The sequence below is a fragment of the Coregonus lavaretus genome, assembly GCF_964263955.1.
Source record: "Coregonus lavaretus genome assembly, chromosome: 33".
Taxonomy (NCBI): Eukaryota; Metazoa; Chordata; class Actinopteri; order Salmoniformes; family Salmonidae; genus Coregonus; species Coregonus lavaretus.
In genome coordinates this window covers 5722132-5741748 of record NC_140020.1, presented here as the reverse complement: position 1 = coordinate 5741748, position 19617 = coordinate 5722132, and the positions used below count along the sequence as shown (strand labels likewise).

Genomic DNA, 19617 nt, shown 5'->3' with positions numbered 1-19617 from the left:
CACCAATTTGTGAGTCGCTCTGGCTAAGAGCGTCTGCTAAATGACGTTAATGTGCCCTTGAGCAAGGCACTTAACCCTAATTGCTCCTGTAAGTCGCTCTGGATAAGAGCGTCTGCTAAATGACTAAAATGTAATGTAATGTAAATGTGTTTTAATAGAAGGGGAGGGAGTCAGTACAAGCTGCTGACTCTCATGACAACCCTAACCAATCACTGAGTACAAGCTGCTGACTCTCATGACAACCCTAACCAATCACTGAGTACAAGCTGCTGACTCTCATGACAACCCTAACCAATCACTGAGTACAAGCTGCTGACTCTCATGACAACCCTAACCAATCACTGAGTACAAGCTGCTGACTCTCATGACAACCCTAACCAATCACTGAGTAAAATCTGCTGACTCTCATGACCCTCAACCCTAACCAATCACTGAGAAATGACCAACATTGTTCACTGTCAGTTGTTGTAGTCTTTAATGTTCCACTCTAGATTTGTAGGGGGATGGAAACTTGTCACACTACAAGATTGGATCATTGATCTGGCTATGGTGAGTACAGCATGTTAGGTCCCACTTTAAACAAACTACAACTTGTAAGGCTTAGTGAAGGATTCATAAACTCTTTATAAGGCCTATATAGATGCTCCAGAAATCATTCAGCTGTTAGGTGACTTGTGTATAGGCCTTAGTCCTGTTTCTGAGGGCCCACAGTTTCCATACCAACACACTTGAATCATCCAATCATCAATCCCTTAGTTGAATCAGGTGTGTCAGTACGGGTCTGCCCTCAGTTCTTACATAGCGGGGCTTAAATCAGGCTGTCATTGGAAATGCCAATTTGTTCTTAATTGACATTGCCTGGTAAAATAAAGGTAAAAAATAAATAAAAAAGATGAATAATCTTGATGTCTGTTATTGGTCCTCTTCAGAGCCTCTGTACCTTGATCAGTGCCAGCAGTAAGTTTGCTTCCGCCCAGTGCCTGTACCAGTCCAAGGACTCCTCCGGGGTCAGTGCCCTCGCCTGGAGCATCTCCTGCTACACCTGCCTGGGTGAGTACCAAGCCAAAGGAGAGGGGGAGAGGCTGTGTGCACTCGTTCACACCCCTTCATGTATTTACAAAGAATGGATTGGTGTAAGGAAATGATGGGAACTCCCAATACTTGCATCCAATCCACTGCTTTTAAATCCATAAGGATGAGTGAACAGGTGTACACTTCAGGATGAAGGGTAGGGAATCTGACCACAAGTTCGGTACTAGAACAGTGGGCCTCTTCCATCGGTCCTTTTGTATTGTCGGGGTGTGAACGCTTAAAGGGAAAGTTCGCTCTTTTGTAATTTGGGTGAACTGTCCCTTTAATACAGTAATGGAGATATCATTGACTGTTTTGAGGGTTTGTGTGTCTGTGTTTTTACACACAAATTCTCTGTGTTTCAGCGAGGATGTTCACTACAATCATGACAACAGCAGACATACAAGGTCAGTATCTACTGCCTGCCTTGTGGAGACTTGGCAATCACCATGTGATCTTAGTCCATACAGATAATAATATGCCATTTAGCAGACGCTTTTATCCAAAGCGACTTACAGTCATGTGTGCATACATTTTTACGTATGGATACATTTTTACAGATGTACTAGAGCTCATCTCATACCTTTGCTGAAACAAGGTTTTGGACCAAGTGCGTCCTCTACCCAACTCTATGGCTTAGTCTGATCAATGCAATAGATCACTTTCTGAAAGTTCAACAGAAGTTTGAGGTTATAAACATTAGGAAGTGAGCCCACAGTGATCAGTTTGTGGCCTTTGGTTCTTTGATTCCTCCAGTTCTTACCCGGTTTGCGGTCTTGTCATCGCTCAATGGATTTGTGCTGGCCATGATATTCCACTACAGAAGAGATGTCAAAAAAGTGGAATGAGCTTTGGAGACGAGAGTCTGTCAGTCACCTGGGTTATGCTCTTCAGGCACCAAACGGAAGAACACGGAATGAAACAGGGAGGGACTAACTGGAAAATGTTTTCTATCATGTGCCCTTAATGAATATGTCCCTGACTTGTGAAACCACTAACAATGTCTTACCCACTGGTCTTTTGGTCCCAGAACATGGTATTCGGGCAACCTATAGAAAAAAAGTCTTAACTTTTCCAAAGCAAAATGATGGGCAATACAAGTACACACACAATAAAGAATATTCTCCGTCTTATCCAGTACAGTATTTATTCAGATTCTCTGTTTTATAGAGTACAGTATATATTCCGATTCTGTTTTATAGAGTACAGTATTTATTCTGATTCTCTGTCTTATCCAGTACAGTATTTATTCAGATTTTTTTAAACAAGCCATGTAGTGGACAGGCAGTGATACAGTACAATACAGAACATAAATATGAAATATATTGTTACAGTTCTGTCTGAGGGTCAGCATTGTTTACTGAAGCCTGCGAACTGATGGCGAGAAGCTCCGGGGTGAAGACTCCACTAGGTACAGATCTAGGATCAGCTTCCCCTCCCCCAATCCTAACCTTAACCATTAGTGGGGTAAATACAAAACTGACCCAGGATCAGCGTCCAGGGGTAACTTCACCCCTATACCATTGGGGCGACTGCGGAAGAATATTCCCATATACATGGTTCACATTCGGTCAAAAAGACAAACACTTTAGCCTGTTTCCAGATCCGTTTGTGCCGTCTTGCCCCTATGGTTGGTGTTGTTGACAAGACAGCACAAACAGACCTGGGACCAGGATACAAACACTTTACTCTGATAATGTAACATGATCTGAATGAAGCAATACACTCAACTAAGTATCAATTGTAGACTGAACTCAGATATCACTCTTTAAAATTATATTTTTTATACGTAGCCTATCTTGTAACATTACAGGGAATAAGATATGTGCAGTGAAATATTTAGTTTTCGCAAAAATAAAAAACTCACATATCTGTGGCAATACACTGACAGAACATTTATCCCCCCCCCCCCCCCCCCCACACCCCCCCCCCCCACACACACACACACACACACACACACACACACAATACAGACCCATCTAATAATATAGCTTATGAGGATCACCCAGGCATGTAAAGACACAGGCAGATATATGGATGGGTCTGTATGTATTTCATCATGACATTTATACGTTTATAAAATAAGGCAGTTTTAGAGCGACCTGCAAAGTATTCAATTTTCTCGATCCATGAAATCATGGGATTGTACAAACTTGCTATGACATGCATAGTGTATGAAGCCTGGTCCCAGATCTGTTTGTGCCGTCTTGCCATTGGCGCGACAATAGCACAGCAATGGAGTTGGCAAGACAGCACAAACAGATCTAAGGCCAGGCTATACTGTAGAGGGCAAAAGGTGAAACCATTTGGTTTACTGAGACATATGCGAATCCGACTGCAGTCCTTACATGAATGCAACGTTAACCTGATCCTCTTCCCCTAAAAAATCCGTACATGCTTGGCGTTTTGCAATCTTTGGTTGTATCCAAAATGGCACCCTATTCTGGTCAAATGTAGTGCACTATATAGGGAATAGGGTGCCATTTGAAACACTCCCTTTGTCTCCGAACAGGCAAAGTAGATGTATATGTTCCACTGTGTGTTCAGCCTCCAGTCAGAGAGGATTCACCACATCTTTGTATCATAGAGGTAAACTGTGAAGAGAGAGAACATAAATAAATAAGGCATTTTGCTAGATTAAGTTGGATTATTCACATAACTGTGTGCGTGCAAACACATACAGACACCAAACAGCTAACAAAACACCAGCCATCAACACATACAGACACCAAACAGCTAACAAAACACCAGCCATCAACACATACAGACACCAAACAGCTAACAAAACACCAGCCATCAACACAACGGACACAGATACCAAACAGCTAACAAAACACCAGCCATCAACACCACAGACACCAAACAGCTAACAAAACACCAGCCATCAACACCACAGACACCAAACAGATAACAAAACACCAGCCATCAACACCACAAACACCAAACAGCTAACAAAACACCAGCCATCAACACATACAGACACCAAACAGCTAACAAAACACCAGCCATCAACACAACGGACACAGATACCAAACAGCTAACAAAACACCAGCCATCAACACCACAGACACCAAACAGATAACAAAACACCAGCCATCAACACCACAAACAAGCAGCACACAGCATGCAATTTAACAAAGATTTGTCGATCTTCTCTGACAATTCAAACACACATTAACACTGACTGTGGTGGGATCTTCAGCAGATATCATCATCATCATATTATAGTGAATGTCCAACTCAAAGTGACTGCAATCAGAAAGTGCAAAGCTCTACACAACCCAACCATTACTGGCAATCAATTATGCATAATGCCCCTATTGAAATCACACAAAACATGCATAATATGATGATAATGCCGGTATGCCATTTAGTAGACACTTTTATACAGTACAGTGAGTGCATACATTTTTAGTCTATGTGATCCCTCCCAGAATTGAACCTACGACTGAGGCATCATGCTCTTACCAATGGAGCCACACATGCATCAGGCCTCAAGGCCTCCAACAAACTCCACACAAAAACTCAATTTCCCAGCAGCCACTGCTGAAGTTACCCCTCACTTCCTCAGAAGCCGAACATATCATTATCATCATCGTCATCCTCCACATCCTCCAACGACCAACTCCAGTCCTTCAGGCTTTCAAAATCAACAAGCAATCTGAAACGGTAGAGGGAGTCGCCCTGGCGTCAACCCATGGCCCGGAAGGGACTTGTAACAATGTTACAAAGGCCTGTGAACTCCATGGCAGCATTGAGGCACCATGTTTTAGTCAGACACTACAGTGAGCAGTTGCCCAATTCTCTACCATTCTGCCCTAACTGTACACTTATACACCTTCATGGATTGAAAAAGAAAAGACTGGTGTAAGAAATATGATGCAAAACTCCCTAGTCCAGCACATACGCACACCAAGATAGAATGGTAGAGCGTTGGGACATAGGGTCAGCCCTGTAGAGTTACTTGAGATGCATGACATGAGGCAGAGGGTGGAGGATAAGTTGAAAGAGGGGGTGGTTAGTGGAGACGACATGGCAGGCAGTGCAGCAGACAGACACACACAATACTGACTGGGGTCTGCTACTTACAGTCTAGCAGAGTGATTAGCACTAGTATGATGGGGGGGTCAAAGGTGAGGAGTCAAGGGTCAGTGGAGGATGATTCTGAGCATGGGGCCAGCGCTAAGGGAAGTGGCCAGTGGAAGAGAGTGAGTTAGGAGCTAGTTGAGCATGTGAGTAAATGAGTTTTCCAGCATTCTGAAGTTTTCGATACCCTTCGTATTTATTGCTGAGGTGAACGATGGACCTCACACTGATGACACAAACATGGCTTTGTTTATTTGAGAAGGGTTAGTGTTGAGAATCTCCATTGAAAGTGTGTGTAAGTCCAGGACTAGGCATAATCTTTGTCCGGGAAACCGGCACACATTATGTGACTCAGTTTGGGATAACTATTGTCCATAAAAGATTCAAGCAGCACCAAGAACATTATGCCAAGATTGCAGATTAGTTTATAATTAAGTTAGCTAAGTTACTTATTAGCTCATAAACTGGCATGAAACTAAGCAAGATAACTCTGGTCTAAAAGACAAGTAACCATTATGTGATTACTGTGGAAAGTGCACTCCTACACTACACAACATTTTTCCAAATCCTTCAAAAGCGCTTGATTGAGCTTGCCGATCTGGCTTTTCAGACAGGCTCAAGCAAACGTTCAAAGTATTTGAAAGATTTCCAATCCTAGTTAAACCCATGTCTGAAACCCCATCCATAGTCTCACCTGGGCTTCCCTGCAGGCTGAGTCTGCTGGCGGCTGGGCTGGATCTTGATAGCTCCACGGTAGGAAAGGCTAGGGGTGTTGCGGGGGGAGGAGTGGGGGGAGGAGTGGGGGGAGAGTTGGGGGATGTTGCGGGGGGAGGCATGTGGGGAGAGTCGGGGGGAGGAGCGAGAGGGTGGCTCGGGGGCTTGGGCAGCGGAGGCTGCAGTAGGGGCGGGGCCAGGGGCGGGGTGTTTCCGGGGGATGCGTTTGATTAGCTGGCTGACCCATCTCTTCTGCTCTGTCTGAGAGCCGGCCAATAGGAGCAGGTCTTTGGCCGTGGACATGTCGTAGTTTACTGAGGAGGGACGAGGGTTAAGGTTACTCAATACACTCTAAAACAGGTAGAAGAAAAAAAAAACTGTCATAAATAGGTACTATTATGAACTGTGCTATATATTGGTTAACAATACTAATAGGGACTAACATTCTAAAGACTGTTTAATTTTTTTTTAATTCAACCCTTCCCTCCTCTAACCCTAGCAGACCAGGGTTAAAATAATATTTGAAATCATTGTTTTATTGAGCTTGCCTGGCGGTATGGGACCAATGGAATAGTCCCAAAAGTGCAAACCCCGCCCATCTGGCGCTCAAAGCAGGCTCGGGCAAATGCTCAATATTTGTTTGGGTTGTTGAAAGATTTCAAACAGTATTTGAACCCCGGCCCCCCCAGATGTGACCTTTGCCCTCTACTGACCCCTGCAGGGGGCGATGACCTCCTCCTTCCGGTCTAGGTGGTCCTTGTGGCACTTGGTGTGGCAGCGGCGGCATTCCAGTGCGGGCGGCGGCTTGAACACGTTCCAAAGGGGCCGCGTGCACGCCTCGCAGCTCGACGGCAGGTGGTAGAGCGTGGGGATGAACTCGTGACCCTTGTGCCTGACGTAGGACGAGCGCTCGTCAGCCAGCGGATCCACTGCAAACTCCTGATCCCGCTTGCTCTCGCCCTCGTTGGCGTACAGAATCTGTGAGGGGGAAGACAGGCAAGAGAGAAGTGAAACTCACCATTACCGGTTTTCTACTGCTCAAAACATAGAAGAATGCGAAACCAGTCCAGCTGGCTCAACTTTGAATAGTAAAAACGATATTTGTGTCTGTGAGTTATGTTACCTGGAATATCCGGGGGATTTCTTTGACATCTGCGCGGTACACGTCTGTCGGAGTGACCGGTCGGATGTGGAACAGCTTACTGCAAGGAGGAAAGAATGAGAGAACTAGGTTATGATAGGCATCTCAATACAAGCACTTGGTCTTTATCAGCGGAGGCCATAGAAATGCATGGGACGAAAACAGAGAGGATGCATCTCAAATGGCACCCTATTAGCTACATAGTGCACTACTTTTGACCAAAGCCCTATGGGCTCTAGTCGAATGTAGTTCACTATATAGGGAATATGGTGCCATTTGGGAGCGGACAGAGCCACATAAGAATGAGGAGGTCGTCACTCACTCGATGTCTAGGATCATGAATGGGTTGAACTGCTCTCGGTCCATCTCACTGTTGTAAAACAGAATCTTCTTACTGCTCACTACCACATACTGTCAGAGACAGAAAGAAGAGCAAGGGCAAGAATCACAGTCAGACTACTTTTATCATCTCGATTGCTGGGGGAAATATCAATGTCTGTAGACCTGGGTTCAAATAGTATTGTTTTCTTTTGAATACTTTTGAGTGTTTGATTGAGCCTGCATGGAGTGCCAAATGGGTGTCGTTTACACTTTTGGGACTATTCCATTTGTTTCATTGAGCCAAGCGAGCTCAATCAATCGCAGATAAAGCATTTCAAATACTATTAGAACCCAGGACTGCATTAGCAGAAGGATAGTCGGAGACAGAGGGAGCACCATACCTTTCTATCCCAACCAAACCTCTTGGTATTCTTGGCAGGAAGTGACAGCCAGCCCTCCAGCCTGGTATCTGTTTAGCATACAGGAAACCGGAATTACATTAGCAAATAAGAGCAATACACAGTTCCAGTATATTCCATACTGCAGAGAAGTAGCAGAGGTTAGGAGCCAATCCACATGGCACACTTCGTTGTCTCAACAAGTTAAACCACTGTTGTCGAAACCAACACGTTGCGTGAAACATACTATGCCATGTAGCCAATTACTTTATCTCTATACACATTTTTTTACATGCCTTCCTTGCAATTGTATTTTGGTATCATCTACCAACGGTGCTTGAAACAAAGCAGGGCTGTTTCGAAATGACACCCTATTCCCTACATAGTGCGCTCATTTTGGGTCAAAGTAGTGCATTATATAAGGAACAGAGGGCCATTTCAGATGCAGCTCAGCTACACTGGATCCATTCCAACAGGGAAAAAGTTTGGACAGTCCACATACTGTAGTTTGAGCTGACTCAACTCAAGGTTAACAGGGGCCACAAAATGTTAGGCAGCAACTTTCCGCACACAGCTGCAAAACACCAAGCAGTATTAGTAGCATTGCAAAGCCACTGCCAGTAGTGTTAGGCAGACAGCAGAGGAGGGTGCGCATTTTGGCCACTATATCCGTTGTGTTTGAACTTTGAACCACCATGCGGGTTCACCTGCACCACTGCGGTCAGGCTCTGCGGGCGGCTGCTCATAGGTGAGGGCCAAAGGTTGGAGGCCATGTTCTAACGGCCCGTCATTTCCTTCATACTCTTCCTCTTCCTGCTCCTCATTCTCAGAGTCAGAGCCAAAGAGAGGGTGAGATACTCTAAAGGAGGGCCGGCTGGCAATGCTGACAGATTTCTGCGTGCGCTGGTAGTGGAAGGACATGGACTCAGAGGTCTGGGAGTGAGTGATGTGCACTACGCCGACACAACAGAGAGAGAGAGAGAGAGAATGGATAGTGAAGAGAAACAGAAAGAAGGGAAAACAGGCAGGAATAACGAATAACAGGTGTATCTTAAAGCAGAGGTTTAGGAATAGTGAAAGAAGGGGTGGGATAGGCCATAAAGGAGTGACGGGGGGGGGAAATAAACGTGTGAGGGACATTGTGTTGAGACAGAGAGACAGGGGAGGATAGAGGGAGTGATAGAGAGAAGAAATACTGTGGAAAGAGACAGCACAGAGATGGGGGAGGAGTGACTAACAGTGTTAAGTGGCCAGTGTTGAAGTGAGGGGTGTTGAAAGTGTTGTTACCTGGGTAACCGCTGTCGTCCATGTCCAGGTCGTTGCCGCTGCTGATGCTGGTGGAGTCCATGGAGAGGACACTCAGAGAGGTCAGCTGACAGCGCAGCTGCTCGATGTCACTATCCTTACTATCCAAGGCCATCTGCAGCTCGATGCGCACCTGGCTCTCGTCCGATATCACCTGGAGGTGGAAACACACAGATTTTGGACTTTAGCCGAAAGAGTGTCAGTTAGGTAGGATTTACTGGTGTCTTCATATCGATGTAATTGTGGGAGGCCATTACAGCCAACTGGCCTCACTCCCCACACCACTACCTAGTAATAATAACAACATGCTCTCATAGTGAAACGTTCACAGCAACAAGTGGTTGTGTGATGCTGAGTTTAACGTGGTGATTGCGTTTAGTTGGACTAGTGCTGAGGGATTAGTGCTTTTTGAGGTGGGTTCGGTTTCGGTTATTTAAAAAAGTATTAAATGCATATAAAATAATGACATTACAATGATTTTAGAGCTTTTTAATGTAAATTCCAAAGCCCAAAATAGTGAACATTCAATTGCCAAAACATTGAAAATATTCCATTGTCTCTGTCAGGTCCACATTGGGTAGACATCAATAGAAAAATAGGAAATTACTATGGAGTAATAAAACAGTCCAGTTGTGTATATTACTATATTGACAACTTTATTATTTTTCATTCCTTAAAGTCATCATCTCATCTCTGCTTAGATAGTAGCAGTCAGCCAGCCAGTTGTCTCTGTTCTTCTCATACTGTACTGTCTTTAGTCATCCTATTTAGCTAGCCTGCCTAAGCATGCTGCAGAGCTGTATGATGAAATAATTTGACTAGTTCTTCAAAGTAGGTAAGGCATACTTTCACGAACTGTCTCTGTCCCTCTGGTCGTTGTGTTGTGTACATTTCTCTCTCATTTATGTGTATCTAAATTAATGTTGCAGGCGTAAAAAAGTGTATCCGTCCAGAGGTCGTAGTACCAAAGGAAGGAAGGCAGGCGACGAGCTTAGGTCCAAAATAATCCCATAGGAACACATTGGGTTTATTTCGGACAGTGAAAACCTCTACATTCGCCTCTTCCTCTCTGACCCCTCTTATCCGAGACGGAAAAAATTGGCAGATTATGGTCATTGTAGTTAATTACCACGTTTCTGCGCTGAACTAGATTGAATATTTGGCTTAATGAAAACTACAACTCCCTTCAGCCCAGCGTCCCACATAAAGTTCTTGACTTGATTTCTCTCGTGAATTATTTGATTTCTCGCGTTGGACTCACAAAAAAAACGAACCAAATGGAATTCAAGTAATTGAACAGACGTCGGTCAATTAGTTGTTTAATAACCAAAATAATTCCGAAATGTTCATCGCTCAGCACTAGGTTGAACTGACTGACTGCCTGTTAAAGTGGTTGTGTGATGCTTGGTATAAAGTTGTGGTTGTGTGATGGTTAGCATAAGGTTGTAGTTGTGTTTTGGTTGGACAGACTGACTGCCTGTTAAAGTGGTTGTGTGATGGTTGGTATAAGGTTGTGGTTGTGTTTTAGACTGACCGCCTGCATGTCGTTGATCTCTCTCTGGTACTTGATGATGGTGGAGTTGAGTTTCTCCTTCTCTGACCTCAGCTCCAGCTGCAGCTTCCTGTTCTCCTTCTCCTTCCTGCGCACGTCCAGCGTGTCGTCGCCGCGGTGACCCGTACGCAACGTCTCCCTCCGATTCATGATCTCGGCCAGCTTGTTGACCGCCTGGTGGATAAATACATATACACAATATATTATGGGAATGGGAAAATGGCCAGCACACTGCAATATATATTCTCAATGAAAAACACTTTATGGGCTGGTTTCTCAGACACACGATTCAGGCTAGTCCTGGAACAAAAATCGCATTTAATGGAGATTCTTCATTGAGTATGCTTTTTAGTCCGGGACTAGGCAACTGACCCTATATATTAAATCAATAGATAGATGCATATTATGTAACATTGGAGTTCTGTCTCCCTCTTGCTGAACCCAGGACATGAACACAACTATAATTCGTACTCCAGGAGCTAGCGTGTTATGCTAACCATTACCCTACCAATAACATGGGCCATGTCCGAATACCCATACTTGCGTTCTAAATAGTAGGCATTTTGGGTATGTGAAAATATAACGTTTTATAGTATGTGACATTTTGAAAAATGAGTATGCTTTAAATGCCAGTCTCTCACCTGAATCTTGAGCGTTCTCTCCGTCTGCAGCTGCTTCTCGAAGGACATCTTCACACAGTTCAAGTCCTCCCTGGCCTTCTGCAGCTCTGTGGACCAAACCAATACCAAACATTCTGACAACATCCCTGGAACGTTTTGGACAACACACAGCATCACCAAACATTCTCACAACCTCTCTGTTACATTCTGGACACTGTTAACCTGGGCTCAGAGTACATTGGGAGAGGGGTCTTTAGACAATGACACGAGGGGCGACTCACGTTGCTGCATCTCCTTCAGTTGGTTATTGAGCTCCTCCTTCTCATTTGCCAGGTTGGCCACGTCCACTGTCAGGGTGCGGTTGGACTCCTCCAGCTGTAGGAGGCAGCAGAGGACAGGTCGGCGTTACAGGCACTCCAAGTACAGCGTGTGTGTGTGTGTATCAAAGTAAAGTTGGAGTAACGCGATTACATGTTGTGTGGTCCTCCCACTACGACTTGTTGGGAAAGCATGCAGTTTATTAGGCTACAGATGAAATAAGTTATGATGAACTTCACAGGGTGGTGAAAGTGCACAGTGATGAGCTTGATGCTCCTTTCTAATAAATATCGAGGGTCTGATTCTGGTGACATGATAATAATATATAATATAATATGCCATTTAGCAGACGCTTTTATCCAAAGCGACTTACAGTCATGCGTGCATAATCATCATGTAGTAGGCTATACCAGTACTGTATCTGCCAGCTGTTGGCTAGAGTGCACATGCCAAGACCAGAGTGGGCACATTCGCTATACAACGCAAAATATTTTGTGACAAACCATCAGTAGAGTTAAAAATGCGATGGAAAAACATTTAAATTGTATTTATTATTTGGTACATGGAAGTTATTTTTATGTGCACTACGTCATCATGCACTGTCTCGCTCTCCCCCTCCCCCTCTCTCTGTCAGTCTCTCTCTCCCTCCCCGTTGTCTCCTAGCTCCTGCCTGTGTTGGGCCGTCATGTCTCCTCTCCCCCTCCTTCCCTCTCTCTCTGCCCCCCTCTCCATTTCCCCTTCTCACCGAGCCGATTGTTGCCTCCTTGTCTCCTAGCTCCTGCCTGTGTCGGGCCGTCATGTCCTTCACCTCCAGTTCCTTCATGATCTTCTCCTTCTCCAGGTAGGAGTACTGCTCTTCGGCGATGGAGCGCGCCAGCTGCTCCGAGTCTGCCTTGGTCAGGCTCACCTCCAGCTGGGCCGCCAGGGAATCCCTGAGGGAAAGAAGACCCGGAATTTCAGGGAATGTGGGAACATTTGGGAATTTGACACTATAACCTGGGAAATGTTAACGAGACCAAAGTTAACGAGACCAAATATATGCCCAGTACTGTTACGGCCGCCAGGGAATCCCGGGGTAGGGAAGTAGAGACACCCGGAAACGAGGAATAACAGGGAATGTGGGGAAAGTCTCACACTACTATATGGGAAAATAAAGTTAATGAAACCAAATCTAGTCCAGTACTGTATGTCAGAGCAGTCATTGGAAGGCTGGAAAGGAAATCACGGAATACCAGGAAAATCAGGGTTTGTGGGATTTTTTCCCATATTGTAGTGTAAAGTGGAGCAAATTACATCAGTGTCCTGCACTGTTTGTCAGGGCGGTCACTTGACCAAGGCCTACATGAATCTTGCGCTGCCAAACTCAGCAAACGTTATGCTCAGGCCCATCAATGAGCTCCATAGCCACTTCTATGAAACACTTATCCACAGTCCTACGGGCTTGCTAAGAAACACTTATCCACAGTCCTACGGGCTTGCTAAGAAACACTTATCCACAGTCCTACGGGCTTGCTAAGAAACACTTATCCACAGTCCTACGGGCTTGCTAAGAAACACTTATCCACAGTCCTACGGGCTTGCTAAGAAACACTTATCCACAGTCCTACGGGCTTGCTAAGAAACACTTATCCACAGTCCTACGGGCTTGCTAAGAAACACTTATCCACAGTCCTACGGGCTTGCTAAGAAACACTTATCCACAGTCCTACGGGCTTGCTAAGAAACACTTATCCACAGTCCTACGGGCTTGCTGTTACAGGAGTTCACACTTTAAAAAGTCTGGCTGTGACTTTACAGTGCGTGCTAATCTTGGTTAACCCAGAACTAAAATCTTGCATAATTTTGTCAGATGCTCAAAGCTCATAGTGTTGGTGATATGGGGATTGATGGCACATCGCCTGTAGACTGGAGGTTAGGTTACACGCTGATCATATTACCTGCAGTATTGTCAGGCTATCATCTCGCAATTGACTGAGTGATAAGTGTGGAAGGCATGTTTACGTCAGGCTACAGCTAATCTTTCATGGACAGACTACAGTCCTCGAGAGACAGTGTGTGCTAATGACACTAATCTCCAAGAGCTTGTCAGAGGTGCTCAGAGGTTCAAGATGATATTTTCCTTTCAAAATGGTCCGTTCCAGCAACTACAGTGGATGCGTAACCAGCCCAGCCCAGTACAGCTCGGCTCAGTTTGGCTTGGCTCAGTAGTGTGAACAAATAGTGTCAGGTAGGGTTGCAAAATTCCGGTAACTTTCCCAAAGTTCCCAGGTTTTCCAGAAATCTTACAGTAATCTTACAACTAGGATTTCTGGAAAACCTAGGAACTTTGGGAAAGTTATCGGAATTTTGCAACCTTAGTGTCAGGGAACAGTTTATGGTAGGATCCTATTGTTCCAGTACCTCTCCTCCTGGTACTCCTCCAGTCTCTGCTGAATGTCCTTATACAGCTTGTTCCTCTCATCACACTCATCCTTCAGCTCCCGGATCTGGGTCTTGTACAGGGTCTGAGACAGAGGAAACAGTCAACAACTATGGCAAGTCCCAAATGGCAGCATATCCCATATGTAGTGCACTACTTTTGACCAGGGTCCATAGGGCTCTGGTCAAAAGTAGTGCACTATATAGGGAATAGGGTGCCATTTGGGACAGATCCATACACTGGAAAGCAGAATGAATAGACAGAAACAGCTAATAATAGACTTTCTTAGGGGTGCAAAATTCCTGTCACTTCCCCAAAATACCCAGGAGTATTCCAACCAGGATTTCTGGAAAACCTGGAAATTTAGGGAACATTTTACAACCCGGTCTTTCCACACATTGGGAGTGTCTAGAAATCAACAGTACCGTGAAATACTGCTCCGCTTCCAGCTGGTCCTTCAACTCCTTCAGCTGTCCGTCAGCCTCCTGTCTCTCCCTGTGATTTGGCAAAATCACTGTCAATCACTGCCATGTCAAATCACATGTCAATCTGAAACTCCCACCACTTAGGGCATGGGGCAGACAGACATGATATCTAACATCCATTGGCCATCACATCTCTCTTCCCCATGCCCAAGTGGTGGGAGTTGTGTGCGTCACTTGTTTCAGATTGACATGCTTATGTCCAAGCCAGCCGCACTGTGTGTGTGTGTATCCCCCTCTACCTGCGTAGCTCCTGGTTCTGTTTCTCCAGGCTGTGCTTCATGTCTAGCAGGTGGTTGAGCTCCTGCTTCAGCTGCTTCTCTGAGGAGCGCAGGGCCGTCACCTGCTGGGTCTGGGCCTTCATGTCATTCTGGCTCAGCCTGCGCTTCAGCTCCTCCTGCTCCATGCCCAGGCTCAGGTTCTTCACCTAGAGGCGGAAGGAAGGGGGGGGGAAGAGAGAGAGAGAGAGAGAGAGAGAGAGAGAGAGAGAGAGAGAGAGAGAGAGAGAGAGAGAGAGAGAGAGAGAGAGAGAGAGAGAGAGAGAGAGAGAGAGAGAGAGAGAGAGAGAGAGAGAGAGAGAGAGAGACACACAGAGAGAGAGAGAGACACACAGAGAGAGTGAGAGAGAGACAGAGAGAGAGAGAGAGACACACAGAGAGAGAGACAGAGACAGAGAGACAGAGACAGAGACAGAGAGACAGAGACAGAGAGACAGAGACAGAGAGAGAGACAGAGACAGAGAGAGAGAGACAGAGAGAGAGACAGAGACAGACAGACAGAGAGAGAGAGACAGAGAGAGAGACAGAGAGAGACAGAGAGACAGAGAGAGAGAGAGAGAGAGGGACAGAGAGAGAGACAGAGACAGAGAGAGAGACAGAGAGACAGAGAGAGACAGAGAGAGAGAGAGAGAGACAGAGAGAGAGAGGGACAGAGAGAGAGAGACAGAGAGAGAGAGAGAGAAGGAGCAAGATGGTAATGTTAGTCAGACCTGAAGGTAACTGACAAAATAAATTAATGAGGGATACAAAGTATATTGAAAGCAGGTGCTTCCACACAGGTGTGGATCCTGAGGTAATTAAGCAATTAACATCCCATCATGCTTAGGGTCATGTATAAAAATGCTGGACAGGCCATTATTTTGGCTACCATGGCTATGCCCCCATAGGATGACAATGGCCCCATCCACAGGGCACGAGTGGTCACTGAATGGTTTGATGAGCATGAAAACGATGCAAACCATATGCCATGGCCATCTCAGTCACCAGATCTCAACCCAATTGAACACTTGTTGGAGATTCTGGAGCGACGCCTGAGACAGCGTTTTCCACCACCATCAACAAAACTCCAAATGGTGGAATTTCATTGAAGAATGGAGCATCCCTCCAATAGAGTTCCAGTCACTTGTAGCATCTATGCCAAGGTGCATTTAAGCTTTTCTGGCCCAACGCCCTATTAAGACACTTTATGTTGGTGTTTCCTTTATTTTTGCAGGTCCCTGTATGTTGGCAGCTGTTAAACAGAGAGAAGTCTTCACTTAAACACCAAACACAAAATAGACGCACATCTCTACACACTCTCTCTCACACACACAACCCCCAACACACACACAGACACACAAGGCATGTACAGACACGCACAGGCTTGCCCAGACACACACACACACACACAACCCCCAACACACACCTCCTCAGCGAGTTTGTCCTTGTGCGTGTTCAGCTCATCCAGTTTGTTCTGGGCCTGCTTGTAGTCACAGTCCAGCATGGAGTGCTCCTTCTCCAGATGCAGCAGTCTGGACTCCAACTGCAGCTTGGAGCTCCGCTCCTCCTGCAGCGTCCGCTCCATCCCTGACAAACACAAGATGGAGACAATGTTACGATAACTATTATAATAATAGACAATTGTATAATATGGTGATTTAGCCAACATCTTTATCCAAACTGTCATTATTGACTCAGTAGTTTCTTGAACTCTCTTTTTTCACATCCATTTCTCTCTAATATGCTCCATTTCTATCCATCTATCCATCCCCAATCACCTCTCCTTTGTCTTCCCCCCTCTCTTCCTCTCACCTTTCAGGGCCTCAGACTTGGCCTCCTCAATGGACTTATAGATCTGGTTCTTGTCAGCAAGGCGTGTCTTGGTGGCCTTGTGCTCGGCCTCCTCTATGTCAAAACTCTGCTGCAACGACTTGAGCTTGAACGTCAGGTCAATCTCCTGGTTGCTCTTCTCCTAATGGGCCCAACCAGAGGTCAAAGGTCAGCTGTGTGTTTGTTTGTTTGTGGCTGTAATCTGTGTACATCCACAGGATCAAGAGGGGACATCCGCCCCTGTGAGAGACCTGAGAGGACTTGAGATGATTAGCTCTAATAGGTTTAAATCAATAGAAGATCTATCTCGCTCTCTGATAGGAAAATATTTTTCATGTTGCTCACACCTATTCAATCCTCTCAGATCTCCCCAAGAAGGGGGTAGGGGCTAGAGGTCGATTTGGGCTTGGGGAAATCTAATGGATCCCGAGTGCTATCTCGGGCTTCATTAGGTCTTACGAGTGGAGTGGAGGGTTGTGTTCATCATGGCACATTTTTTAAACATTTTGAAATATTTCACTCGCATCAGTCCGTTTTCTTCCATTTGGTGTCTAATGATCACCACCCAGGCCTCTTACCTTCTCCTTGTCAGTGAGTCTCTGCTGCAGCTGCCTCTTCTCGGTCTGAATTTCAGAGAGAGAACACTTCACCTGCTTTACCTCCTCCTCCAGACCCTGGATATGTCCTGAGAGAGAGACAGACAGACAGTGACAGAGAGAGGACAGAGTGAGAGAGAGACAGAGTGAGAGAGAGAGAGACAGGGAGAGAGAGAGAGAGACAGAGGACAGAGTGAGAGAGAGAGAGACACAGAGACAGAGAGACAGAGGGAGAGAGAGAGAGAGAGAGACAGGGAGAGAGACAGGGAGAGAGACAGGGAGAGAGACAGGGAGTGAGAGAAACGGAGATGGAGAATGAGAGAGTGTAATGTTTACTGTTAATATTTATTGTTTATTTCACTTTTGTTTACTATCTACTTCACTTGCTTTGGCAATGTTAACATATGTTTCCCATGCCAATAAAGCCTTTAAATTGAAATTGAATTGAGTGTGGAAAAGAGATTTGAGACATTAGTATCGCTCCGACATATCTGTGGTGGCAGCATCATGCTACCTGTGAGGGCAGCATCATGCTATCTGTGAGGGCAGCATCATGCTATCTGTGGTGGCAGCATCATGCTATCTGTGAGGGCACCAAGCTAAGGAGAGCACACACCTGTTCAGTCAAGGCTTCACACAGAGTACTAGGAGAGAGATTACGTCATCTACCTGTATTCATTCATTCACTCATTCCCTCCTTTAATGTGTAAAAATAACATCTGTCAATGTTTATTTTCCTTGTTGCCCCTGACTCCACCCAAGTGGAGACTTTGAAAGAGGGAAAACTGAGACATCAGAGCAAACAAAATTACTTGCCTGTTCCAAACTGTCCCGTCTGAACTGAATGGACGCAATGACCAATGTCCCAAAGTTTCCAAAACACAGTCCCTCTGTAAGAGTGACGTACTCTCAGGCAGACCTGGGTCCTAGCTGTGCTTGGTTGAGCTTGCCTGGCGCAATTTAACCAATGAAATGCAAACCCTGCCCCTTTGTCACTCATGTCAATATGGAACCAATGGAATGGTTACAAACGTGCAAACTCTGTCCATTTGACAACCAAGTCTCACCCTGCAGGTCCACTATAGTCTCTGTCCCCATACTGCTGTCCCTCCTCTCGGCCTCCAGGTCGGCCTGCAGGCCCATCAGCTGCTGCTCCAGGCCCATTTTGGCGTTCTCCAGCTGGGTGCACTTGTCCACCAGCTCCCTGAGGCTGAGCTCCAGGGCCTGGGAATGCTTCTGGGCCTCCACCTGGCTCCTGCGTAGCCGCCCCGCCGCCTCCTGCTCCTCTGCCAGCACCGCTGTCGCCTCATCCAGCTGGGGGTGGGGGGGGGTTGGAGTTTTATCTTTATTAGTCAATTCAGGAGTGCAGAATTGGTGGCACATGTAGCCTCAAGTGCGGAGTGAGAGAGAGCGAGAGAGTGACAGAGAAGGTAGAGAGATGGACTGTTCTGCCTCACCTGTCTCTGCAGATGGATGTTCTTCTCATTGGACATCTGAGAGGTCTGGTTCCTCCTCTTCAGCTCTTCCAGCTGGTCCCGCAGGCTGTTCACTAGACAAGGACAATCAGGTGGACAGGTCAATCAGTGTATAGGTGTGTAAGAGTGAGAAAGCGTACAGGTGAGGAAATAGATGGACAGGAGAATATTGGGTATCTGTATTTATTATGTGATCCCCAAGGCAGCAGCTCCTCTTCCTGAAAAGGTAAAGGTAACTGGAGTGTGTGGAGGGATAAAATCCTAACCTAATTGCTGAATTCCAAATCAACCCCTAGCCCTTATACCCTAGGCACTATAGATCTGAGAGGATTGGACAGATGTAAGCATTATGGTAAATATATTCACATTGCCTTCTGATTGGCTGGGTGGAGAATGATGTCACGGTGTTGCTTCCACCTAGCCAATCCTCTCAGATGTAAAGGAGTGGCTGGGGAGTAGGGGCTGGAGAGTAGGGGCTAGGGAGTAGGGGCTAGGGAGTAGGGGCTAGGGAGTAGGGGCTAGGGAGTAGGGGCTAGGGAGTAGGGGCTGGAGGGTAGGGGCTGGAGAGTAGGGGCTGGAGAGTAGGGGCTGGAGAGTAGGGGCTAGGGAGTAGGGGCTGGAGAGTAGGGGCTGGAGAGTAGGGGCTGGAGAGTAGGGGCTGGAGAGTAGGGGCTGGAGAGTAGGGGCTGGAGAGTAGGGGCTGGAGAGTAGGGGCTGGAGAGTAGGGGCTGGAGAGTAGGGGCTGGAGAGTAGGGGCTGGAGAGTAGGGGCTGGAGAGTAGGGGCTGGAGAGTAGGGGCTAGGGAGTAGGGGCTGGGGGTCTAGTTGGGATTCACAACTGTTTCATTGACATAATGTTGAGATAATGAGATAATGTTACATACATAGAAATATAATCCATCGAAAGGGCTTGGAACCTCTAACTGTGTCCTTCGGATCCTGAGGACCAAGTTTGGGAAACGCTGCTCTAACCCTTGAATGGGCAGATCCGTTCAATTGATTCTATTTCTATGGTTCCATATGCATGCGTCAC

At 46.1% G+C, this 19617-nt stretch overlaps 2 protein-coding genes across 5 annotated transcripts in view; one reads left to right on the top strand and one right to left on the bottom strand.

Annotated features, from left to right (window-relative positions):
• The window catches only part of LOC311108592 (solute carrier family 66 member 3-like), a 13969-nt gene extending 5303 nt beyond the window's left edge, over positions 1-8666 (top strand). For 2 of the 3 annotated variants that reach the window (XM_084151245.1, XM_084151247.1), the window contains 4 exons: positions 492-549; positions 930-1050; positions 1437-1478; positions 1828-2204. In XM_084151245.1, coding sequence (XP_084007371.1) covers positions 492-549; positions 930-1050; positions 1437-1478; positions 1828-1919 — 313 coding nt within the window. In that variant the 3' untranslated portion in view covers positions 1920-2204. Of the gene's footprint in view, positions 1-491; positions 550-929; positions 1051-1436; positions 1479-1827; positions 2205-8561 lie in introns of those variants that run through there. The other variant, XM_084151246.1, reaches the window with a different exon arrangement.
• LOC311108589 (rho-associated protein kinase 2-like) overlaps positions 2188-19617 on the bottom strand; it is a 48403-nt gene continuing 30973 nt past the window's right edge. Inside the window, exons 14-33 of one of the 2 annotated variants that reach the window (XM_084151241.1) lie at positions 18568-18659; positions 18178-18424; positions 17093-17199; positions 16497-16656; positions 16111-16271; positions 14670-14854; positions 14371-14440; positions 13927-14030; positions 12272-12458; positions 11490-11583; positions 11230-11315; positions 10571-10762; positions 9019-9190; positions 7735-7802; positions 7335-7423; positions 6995-7073; positions 6585-6849; positions 5852-6185; positions 5161-5253; positions 2188-3665 (exon numbers count right to left, since the gene is read on the bottom strand). In XM_084151241.1, the coding sequence (XP_084007367.1) occupies positions 5220-5253; positions 5852-6185; positions 6585-6849; positions 6995-7073; positions 7335-7423; positions 7735-7802; positions 9019-9190; positions 10571-10762; positions 11230-11315; positions 11490-11583; positions 12272-12458; positions 13927-14030; positions 14371-14440; positions 14670-14854; positions 16111-16271; positions 16497-16656; positions 17093-17199; positions 18178-18424; positions 18568-18659 (2726 nt within the window). In that variant the 3' untranslated portion in view covers positions 2188-3665; positions 5161-5219. The remainder of the gene's footprint in view (positions 3666-5160; positions 5254-5851; positions 6186-6584; positions 6850-6994; positions 7074-7334; positions 7424-7734; positions 7803-9018; positions 9191-10570; positions 10763-11229; positions 11316-11489; positions 11584-12271; positions 12459-13926; positions 14031-14370; positions 14441-14669; positions 14855-16110; positions 16272-16496; positions 16657-17092; positions 17200-18177; positions 18425-18567; positions 18660-19617) is intronic. The other variant, XM_084151242.1, reaches the window with a different exon arrangement.